General features: G+C 40.4%; 1 protein-coding gene across 1 annotated transcript in view; it reads right to left on the reverse strand.

The window, feature by feature from the left end:
* LOC127050093 (negative elongation factor B-like) overlaps positions 1–1352 on the reverse strand; it is a 56411-nt gene extending 55059 nt beyond the window's left edge. The window contains exon 1 of the mRNA XM_050951624.1: positions 1267–1352. Within this exon, the coding sequence (XP_050807581.1) occupies positions 1267–1352 (86 nt within the window). The remainder of the gene's footprint in view (positions 1–1266) is intronic.
* Between the last annotated feature and the right edge of the window lie 9631 nt (positions 1353–10983).

Here is a 10983-nt window from a genome sequence, read left to right on the forward strand (position 1 = left end):
GGGGTCTGTTTTGGGACCAGCTCTATTCAACATCTTCATCAACGATTTAGATATTGGCATAGAAAGTATGCTTATTAAGTTTGCAGATGATACCAAACTGTGAAGGATTGCAACTGCTTTGGAGGATAGGGTCATAATTCAAAATGATCTGGACAAATTGGAGAATGGTCTGAGGTAAACAGGATAAGTTTAACAAAGACAAATTCAAAGTGCTCCACTTAGGAAGGAACAATCAATCTCACACATACAGAATGGGAAGAGACTGTCTAGGAAGGAGTACGGCAGAAAGGGATCTAGGGGTTATAGTGGACCACAAGCTAAATATGAGTCAACAGTGTGATGCTGTTGCAAAAAAAGCAAACATGATTCTGGGATGCATTAACAGGTGTGTTGTGAGCAAGACACAAGAAGTTATTCTTCCGCTTGACTCTGCACTGGTTAGGCCTCCACTGGAGTATTGTTTCCAGTTCTGGGCACCGCATTTCAAGAAAGATGTGGAGAAATTGGAGAGGTTCCAGAGAAGAGCAACAAGAATGATTAAAGGTCTAGAGAGCATGACCTATGAAGGAAGGCTGAAAGAATTGGGTTTATTTAGTTTGGAAAAGAGAAGACTGAGAGGGGACATGATAGCAGTTTTCAGGTATCTAAAAGGGTGTCATCAGGAGGAGGGAGAAAACTTGTTCAACTTAGCCTCTAATGATAGAACAAGAAGCAATGGGCTTAAACTGCAGCAAGGGAAGTTTAGGTTGGACATTAGAAAAAAGTTCCTAACTGTCAGAGTGGTTAAACACTGGAATAAATTGCCTAGGGAGGTTGCGAAATCTCCATCTCTGGAGATGTTTAAGCATAGGTTAGATAAGTGGCTGTCAGGGATGGTCTAGACAGTCTTTGGTCCTGCCATGATGGCAGGGAACTGGACTCAGTGACCTCTCAAGGTCCCTTCCAGCTCTACAATCTATGAAAAAACAAACATGGCTTAACATTTTGTACGGGGAATTAATTGACAAGGAGAACAATAGCATCCAACAGTGAACAAAGAGGAGAATCTCTCTCTGCAGTTCCTGGAATGGCCCCTTTTGGGGCTTGTTTGAGGCTTGAGGGGAGCTGCAATGGGGGATAACAAAGACCTGTGTTGTAGTGATCTAGGCCTCTCTGTTGCATGACCTCCATCCACTTCCTCTGTTCTCTTAAAAGAGCATTATGCTCCAAGAAATGGTAAGTACCAAAAAAACAACACTTCTCCCCTCCCCCAAAAAACCAACTTACCAAACACATACCTCACCAATGATCTGCAAACTGAGTGTTACGGTTAGCAACTTTCCCACTCCAATCGTTTTATTTTCTGTAGCCATCTTTGCTGAATAGTAGTTTTTATTCAGTCTATAAATGCATATATAAAATCCTTAATATTATTATGAAGCTAATTTTAGAAGATTGTATTGCTAACTGTTCCTTTAGCAACTGTACATTAAAACAGGAAAAAGCATAAAGCAAGGCCACGTCTCAGGTGAAATATTACAAGATAGGTTTTAATTTTAAGTTATTTTGATTTAATTTACTTGGATTATTGAGGGTTAAGCAGTCCATAATTTTAAAATGACATAGACATGCATCTCAGGAAAGTCACTATGAGACAGCATTAAATTAAAAAGGCTACAAAAAGCTGTACTGGCATTGTCTATTTGTCTCTTCTCTAATTCATTTTTCACATTTAGTCATTCATCTGTACCCCATCTCAAGTCATTAAGGATAATAATTTCTAACTGCTTCATGATCCACTTTTTTTTTACTGCAGAATGCACAAAAGTAATTAAGCCAAATTGAAACGATTATAGAAAAACAATATTCAATAACTGAGTTGCCAAAAAGTTTTACTGTACCCTAAGGATGCAAAAAATTGCCTGTGAAGCAGTAATATTATTCCACATTACATTTTTTCCTGCAAGCTAGCCAAGCTCAAATTAATTGTACTGACTAAACTTTCCTTCTTAGAGAAATTAAAGATATGCTGTTGTCAACACTTGAGCACAACCTTGCCGACACTTAAATGCAGAGAAGGGTGTGACATCCTGCCCTGGCTGCCTTGTGCTAATTAATCACTCTGGTATTTAGGACCATTCAAGCAGACAAATTAATGGAGAATAATTAGTGTATCTTTGTTCCAGCTCTGCTTTGCACACCAGACACTCTTAGGGAGGGAGGGGAGTTTGTAGAAAGTGAGCTATTAGCATGCGCATAGTTTCGCTTCTGTTCAGCAAGTTCTGCAGAGATTAAGAGAAAAGCCAAATTAGCAGTCGTGTGACCGGGGTTAGGACATCTTTCTGAAAAGAAAGCCCTCTGTTTGGGTATCAGCTTCCAGAAGCAAGTTATTAATCCAGATGTTAGTTTTCACAAAACACAATTACAAACCTCTTCTCCCCTCTTCTCTCGCACATACACATCAAACAAAGAGGAATATGGAAGAAAAATCAAGAATTGCTCCTTTACATTAAAATGATTTATCTTAAATTCTACCATCCTTCAGTGTGGTGTATATATATATATGTGAGACTTCTAAACATTAACCTTCTCCTTGTAGGTCACTGTTGGGACTACACTAACTTTGATGGAGAAAACAGGACAGAATGCGATAGACCATGTAAACAATTTGATTACTTTGATCATCAACAACATTTACTACTATTTTACACAATCCCTTTATGGGTATTCCCTTAGAATGCAGAACTCCACTTGTTCTGAACAGAAATCCTGAGTAGCAAGAAATTTAAATTAATTGCAAACATAAAATCCAACTAAAATTTTGTGACTGTCTAAAGCATGAATAAGTGCATGTAATAGTTACTAAACTGCAACAAAACAGAGATCTACATTTCCCAAAGATATTACAGATATCCTGATTCAGTTGTATGCAATTTAAGAAATTTTGTCACAAATTCTCCAGTTATTTCTTCTCCTAGGATCCAATCCTGCAAGGGTTTGACACCTCTTGAAAAGGTGTTGGGCACTGATGATGCTCAACACCTTGCAAGATCAGACCCATTAACCAAAGCATAAGTCATATTTTTATATCAGTGCAAATGGGCGACTCACACACTACCCTCATGATGGTTAGCAAGGCCTCAGTCCTGCGCCAGGGTTCTGTCTGGAAACTGGAGTTTACTCACATGGACATCTAGCAGAATCAGGGCCAAAAACTCTAGTTCTGAACTCCAACATTTGGGGAAGATTGAGAAAGAACTTTGCCTCTCAGATCCAGTTGAATGGATACAGACTGCAGGCACTGAGCTTCATATGCCAGAGCATTTCATAGATATAGTGTGTATTTCATAGTACTAGTGTGCGGGGGGAATAGAGAGGTGGAAAAAGGGTCAGAAAAAAATAAAAGGCTGGAGACCACGCAGCGAGAAAATCTGACCATGCTCAGGGAAACTGTGTCCATCCTATAAAAGAACAAAATCATTTTAAAGGAATTTAATTACATGCAGACTATAAACCTGTGCTTTACTTTCATTCTTGATGATATCATATTGCATAAACAGAGAATTTTCACACCTGGGGTTAGACATGATACAGGATATTGTTTTAACCACACTGGGCTACAAGGCTTCATAGAAACGTGATATGACTGTGCATATTGTTTTTGGATTTATTCATGTGTGTGTGTGTTCGGGGAGGGGGAGGAGGGAGAGAGAACCGCTATAAAAGCACACATTCTTACAATTCCTCACTGGGCTTAAAAATAGACTGAACCTCTACAGCCTCCTGCTGTAATACTAAATTACTGTCTGAGATAAAGCCAGATGCCATTAGAAAGGCTACCATCCTGGGAGTAGGTCCTCCTAGATCTTTGAAGGTGCATAATCCTCATGAAAGGAAAACCCTGAGCGTAGGAAGGGCTGTGCTGACATCAAGGCACCTGGCCATGACTAAAAGAGCTGGCCCCATATGCGGCTGCTGCTGAGCAGCAGAATGTAATTTAGTCGCACCAGCAGGAGCAGAGGTCAATGATTTTATATTAATGGGGATCACGACAGTTCTAAACTGTGGCGTGCTTTGAAATAAGTGTTGTACAAGACAGCAAAGAGAGCTCAGCAGAGGAAATGAGCTGTGTCATTGTCTCCTCATGCCTTGCAGCAAACACTGAAATGTTTAAAGTTGCCATAGACTTAAAGCCATAATATTTTATAAACAACAATTACCTGTTTCAATCTAACATGTCTATAAATGATTAGTTCTTCAGCTGGCTTATTGTTGCAGATGGCATTGCTGATCTAAATACAGTCCACACATTTTAGACAAAAATGGAGGAAACATGATAGACGTACAGAAATCAAAAACACTTGTAATTAATAATTCATGTGTAAGGATTATGATCATGTATGACATGAAATCACCATGTATCAATGAACAATTCATGTCAATATCACCTTAAAAACAAAAACAAACAAATTAAACCGGGCAAAAAGATCTATGCTTTCATTAACAGATGTTCCAGTGTTTTAATGTTTGAATCAGAGCTTGAACTAAATTCACATTTAATCAAGCTTCTTTGTGGAAATATAGTGTGAGCTCTATTGTGTTTCATAGGATTGATATTTGGAATTTCAAATGAGCAAATGACAAGCAATCCTTTACTTGGATCAATATCTAACCCAAGGGTTAACTGAAGTTCTTAATTAGATTTTCTGGGTAAAGATTATTATTTTTTATTTTTATTTGTATTCCACTAGCCTTGCAAAGTGCTAGGTGCTGTCCAAACATGTATAAAGAAGGCAGTCCCAGCAGCAAAGAGCTTTCAGTCTGAGAAGACAAGCAACATGAAAAGGGAGGGGGAGCAGAATAAAAACAGAGCATAAATTAATTACCAGCAATCTTCAAATTACCCTTTAACCTACCTAGCATTAGCTAACAACAGAAATGGATGTCTGAAGGTGAAGGAGAATTGTGACCTTGTGGATCGGTTCAGAGAGGGTGTTCTATGCCTTAGGGAAGCATGGAAGAGGATGCAGAGATGGCTGAGAACAAGCCGCTGGGTTGGGATTGAAGGTGATAGACCAGAGAGGGAGGTGAGTGATTGTGACAGGGTGTATAAACCCTGCACTGGTAACAAAGAAGTTAAAGAGCTACTGAGGGCAAGGTTGATTCCACCCACCCGGTCCTATCAGTCATGCTAGGGATGGAATAGGGGTTTAAAAGCAGGAAGTTCCAATCAGTTGCTGGGCAGCTCTGGGAGAGAGCAGACAGTAGCTCTACAGCTTCCAAAAGGAACTTCATGGAGAACACTCACTGATCCCATGCCCCTACAAGGAAGCAATAGGCTCCTGTTTACCGGCCGGATTAGGCCCAGCAGCAAGCCATTAGACAGTGAACCCTCCATCTCTTCAAGGGGTTGCAAGTCTGAAAGGAAAGCCACCATCTCTTCAAATGTAAGCAGACTATGTGGACTGAGGCACCGCAGGGTCTTTGTTGTCCTCAGACCAGGGCTGGCCTTATCATGAGGCGAATTGAGGTGGCCTCCTCAGGTGCCAGACTGTGGGAGGTCACCACTAGGACCCAGAGTGTAGAAAATTGTGTCTGCTGCTGGTGCATATGTATTCTCTTTGCTCTAGATGCACAGAGATGGTGGAGTGCTGTGCTGGAGGAAGGAGGGCACAAGAGACATAACAGGCAGGCAGGAGAAAAGGTGAGAGGGAATAACAGAAAGCAGCAGGAGCTTCAGGGAGAGGGAAGAGGAGAAGTCTCTTATGTACCTCTCTAGCACCCCCAGGAGCCTGGACTGATTTACACCAGCTTCTCAGGGAGCTTCCTGTTTCCTGCTGCTTCTCTGAACCCACCTGAGGAGAACAGGCAGTCAACTGAAGTAGTAGGAGCCAGTTAGGCCCTTAAGACGCTGATATCTTCCCTCATATCTTCCCTCACTCAGGCTCTGCTACCAGCCTGCTTATTTGTCCCCTTCAACTGAGCGTTGAGAGCCAGTATAGCTGGCACGGCACAGCACAGCAGTCATGAGTGAAAGAAGAAAACACCCCTCTGGGGCAGCATTCAGAAAAAGAAAGAAAGCAAAGGAAGCTTTTCTATCTAATCAGAAAGGAGCTCTCCTGAGACACAAATGTTCTAGGTGAGCCTTCCGGCCCCAGTGAGGATGTGAGTGGTGAGGAGATGCCTGATCTTCCAGTCAGTCAGACTGCAGGTGACCTGGCAGCTAGTGCAGCATCCATATCCCCATCTCAAATGGATGTAACCATGCACATTCCTGAAGAAAAGTGTAGATCAAAGAAGAGTGCGGTGGAGCCGCAAGAAACAGCTGCTGCTGAGTTTAGTTTCTTAAGTCTAGATGATCCAGGACCGTGGACCCACTTCAGCAGTAGCCTGAGGGAATTCCTTGTACTGCATGGGCCACAGCAAGTGAAAAACTTCATGTTCCCCAAAGACAATGAAAGTAGAAGTTTCCATTCAACACATTACTGGTGTGAAATCCCCAATGGTGACAAAGTGGAGAGGCCATGGCTTATATACTCAAAAACCCAGAATGCTGCAAACTGTTTTCGTTCAAAATGAGGTCATACAGTTACTGGCAAAAAAAGTCAAACAGAAGATTGTGGCAGATCTGAAGTTAGCAAGATATTTCTCTGTTATTCTGGACTCCACACCTGACATCAGCCATACAGAACGAATGACTTTAATGGTGCGTTTTGTAACAACAAGAGAACATAGTCAAAATGTCCCTGCAATGACGACTGTCAGAGAGCATTTTCAAGAATTTATTGACACTGATGATACTACAAGAGCTGGTATGACAAATGTGCTTTTTAAAAAGCTGGAAGATATGGGAATTGCAATAGCTGATCGCCAAATGCACATAAAAAACTTACTTAGAAGTGATCCTGCAGCACTTGCTAGACAGTGGGGTTAAATGTAATGCTAGAAAGACTCAGATCACAAAGGAGGAAGTATCATATCTGGGGTATCTAATATCCAAGGGGTACAAGCCTTTAACTGTTGATGGCATTGAGGCTATTAATGCATGCCCATGACCAATTATGGTCAGAGGAGTTAGGAAAGTGTTGGGGCTATTCAATTTCTGCCGAACTCAAATCCCGAATTATTCAAGGATTGTCCAGTCCCTCAATAATCTCCTGAAGGGTGCTGGTGGACCACATGATGCAACTTAATGGACACTTGAATGTGAACAGGCATTTACCACATTGAAACAGAGGCTAAGTACTCCCCCAGGGTTGGGACTTTCTAATCCATGAATGCTTTTTACATTGTACACATATGTCAGTGAGGGACATATGGCAGCAGTGTTAACACAAAAACATGTAAGAGCGCCCAAAAGCATACTACTCTTCTAAACTAGATGCTGTTGCTCAAGCAATGCTGCTATGCCTCCAGGCAGTGGAAGGAGTTTCTATGACCCTAAGTCAAGCCTCACCACTTATTGGCGAGCAGGATGTAAATATTGTCGTGCCTCATGCTGTCCTTGCTGTTTTATCAGGAAAGAAATCTTCGGCAGTCCATGTGGCAAGATAGACTCGATGGGAAACGAGCTTGCTAATGTCTTCAGTACATCTGCAACGAGCATCATCGCTAAACCCTGCCACCCTCATGCTTACCCCAGATGAGGGACACTCGCATCATTGTTGCCTTGAGGAAGAGCCCATGGACCTTCCAACGCTACTTTTAACACTAAGTAAGAGAACAGGGAAAAAAGCATTCTAAGCCCTAGAGTTGGTTAAGTCCGTCAGTTATGATCTTAGGAACAGAGGATACTGCCTTTAAAACAAAAACAAAACATCATGATATAGATGAATATAGGTGTGCATTACAGAGTCTTTACAAACAACAGCACAAAAGCAGTCATTCGCAGCACTGGACTATTTCTCCAATTCAGTTCTGCCCACAAAATCATCATTAAATATTTTAGCCAGATGTCTTTAAAATATTTAGATTTCTATATATCATAATTAATTTTCTTAATCAAAATTCCCATTTCAATACTTCCAGATGTGCAACATGAAAACTGGTTCTGATCCTCATTTACACTAACACTCCTTTCCACTTCACTCTGGCAGCATAAAGGGGCCTTAAAGTGAGTATACATGTAATTTATATCCAATTTAAGGCTCCTCTAGATTACCAGAATTGTGTGAAGGAGCCTTAAAGTAAAGAAGAATCAGACCCTGTTTGTTTTAAGTAGTGAGTCTCTACCAAGTCTATAGCATTGTATCTCCATAATCTACAACATACAGGCTAAGACTGTAGCATTATGATTCAACAGAGCCGCCCAGAGGATTCAGGGGGCCTGGGGTCTTTGGCGGTGGGGGGCCCCCGCTGCAGAATTGCCACCAAAGACCTGGCACTTCGGAGGTGGGTCCCGGGTCAGAAGGACCCCCTGCCGCCAAATTGCCGCCGAAGATCCGCCCTGGGACCTGCTGCCGAAGTGCCGGAAGGACCCCCCGCCGTGGGTCTTCGAGGCACTTCGGCAGTGGGTCCCGGAGCGGAAGGACCCACTGCCGCCAAATTGCCAACAGCGCCCAGGAGCAGAAGATGCTCTGGGGGCCCGGGCTCCACAAGAGTTTGCCGGGGCCTCCAGAGCGAGGGAAGGACCCTGCTCCAAGGGCCCCGAAAAACTCTCATTGGGGCCTCTGGGGGGCCTGGAGCCTGGGACAAATTGCCCCCTCCTCAGGCGGCCCTGTGATTCAATCTCATAATTTGATATTTAGCAAAAAAAAAAAAAAAAAAGATCTTTGTGTGCTACTATTGCTGTTGTCATAATGGGATATACCCTAGTGGCATTAACCCCAATACTTAGAAAATTAGGTCTTATGCATCTTAACAAACACATCTTGGAATATTAGGAGCAGGGAAAACACATAAATCATGAAAATATTCTAGTGAAATAATTTACTCCTTTGTGATATGTTACAAAATTGTTTAATGCAATTTATGCTTTTTGATGGCATCTTTATGGAGGATTGCTGTTTTAAAAGGAATTTTAAAATCCCAATAAAATAGAGTATTTTAATTGTGTATAGTATAAATTGGATAAAAAAAATTACTCATAGCTATTTTTCAGTGAGTATATTTCAAAGCTTTCTCAATGTCCTATCTTTTATACCTACCTCTGAAACAAACAATTTTTTGAAAATTTTCACAAACCAATCAACTTGAGAGAGAGAGAAAAAAAATCAATTTTCTGTAACCTGAGAGGGAAATTTCTGATGAAAGACTAAAATGATTATAGAATAATAATACTTGGGAGGAAGAAGACATTCAAAATGGTCAGGATATGAACTAATGGAACATCAGTGCAAAAAAGACTATTCTATTCTATATAGGTTGTTAGACTGTGCTCGGAACGGTAGAATTTGAGTGCCTATATTAAAATACTCTCCACAGTGAAGTTTTAATGGACTAAGAGTCAAGACAGTTATTAAAGATTACTACAGAACCTTAACTCTGCCCTTTGGATATGAATTATGGGTTTAATACACTCCAGGACAGAAGGTTCTCTCGTACATTAGGGCTTTAAATGGTGCTGTCAGATAGTGCCTTGAGCAGGTCCCCTGTACTGGAGTAAATTTCACTCAGACATAAGTATTTTGTTGCATGATCATAGTACATACACTGAAATAGATAAATACTATGTATGGCATGCTTCTTGTTTCACTGTGCTTGAGTGAATTAGCACAAGTTAATTTAGGTTTCCTTCATTCCTTTAAAGTAATAACAGAATCCTGTTAATGGAGCACCTTAAAGGGACAATCTAGTGTGCTGAATGATGTTCTCAATTAAGAGTAGATTATTAGATCATCTTGTCTGACCTCCTCTATAACACAGGCCTCAGAATTTTACCCAGTTGTCCCTGTGTTTAGCCTAGTAGCTTGCATTTGACTAAAGCATATATTCCAGAAAGGCATCCAGGCTTGATTTGAAGACATTCAGAGATGAAGAATTCACCACTTCTCTTGCTCACATTTTCCAATAGTTAATCACCTCCACTGATTTTTTTTTAATTGCCTTATGGAGACCTTTACTCCCAAGAAAGAGTCTAAAATGATCTTTAATGAAATATTGTACGAATAAGAACAGAGAACACATTTTGTCTCCAGGAACACCCGTGCAAACCATTTTCTAGAGAAGCCGCACGTGCAGAATTTGACTTAAAATTTGTACTCACTACATCTCCTTCTCTGTTCTTGCTCTCTTTCTCAATATGCCAGTTTCCATATTAAAACATCAAGACTTAGAATGTTAGATGCATTTAGCATCTGGTTAAGGATTGCAGCTCAGAATTTCATACCAAACACCACTTAACCACTTGGCACTGGCTGAATATGTTCCCCTTAAGATGACATTTCATAAATACTGCCCAATTAAGTACTTGTTGCTATTCCTTATTGCAAGGATAAATCAGTTTCCTGGGAAATGTGCCAATAAAATGGCTTGTATTGCACTTACATTCTTGATTCTTGATAGATTTGGTGAAGATGTCTCCATGTTAGTATAATAAAAGCCTATTATCAGTTCAACAGCAGAAACCTGTTTTCATTTATCAAGAAAATAAGCAGGTTCAACGCTAGTTGTCTTTTTAAGTTAAAAATTGGAGGTATGTTATAAAGAAATTATTAGCCATCACAGAGAATGATGGCACAGTCAGCCATGATTTTAAATTTTATGTTATTCCTCAGTTCAAGTGTCAACTTCTCTACCATAAATTACACTAACATTTAAAAAAAAATCATACTTTTACTTTGTCCAAAAGTGATTTTAAGTTTGAGCAAAATCCTTTCAGCTATTTTGGATTTAGTAGGTGATTTAAAAAATCCTCATTCCCTCACCTTCCTCAAACAATTTACAAAGTCTGATTATCTCTTTTTTTCTCCTTATGGGCATAACTAAAAAAATTTTGTTGAATTTCAAACTTCTATTATTATTATTTTAATATTTATATTGTGTTGGTAGACAGAAATCTCAATC

This window comes from Gopherus flavomarginatus, chromosome 4 (assembly GCF_025201925.1).
Source record: "Gopherus flavomarginatus isolate rGopFla2 chromosome 4, rGopFla2.mat.asm, whole genome shotgun sequence".
NCBI lineage: Eukaryota > Metazoa > Chordata > Testudines > Testudinidae > Gopherus > Gopherus flavomarginatus.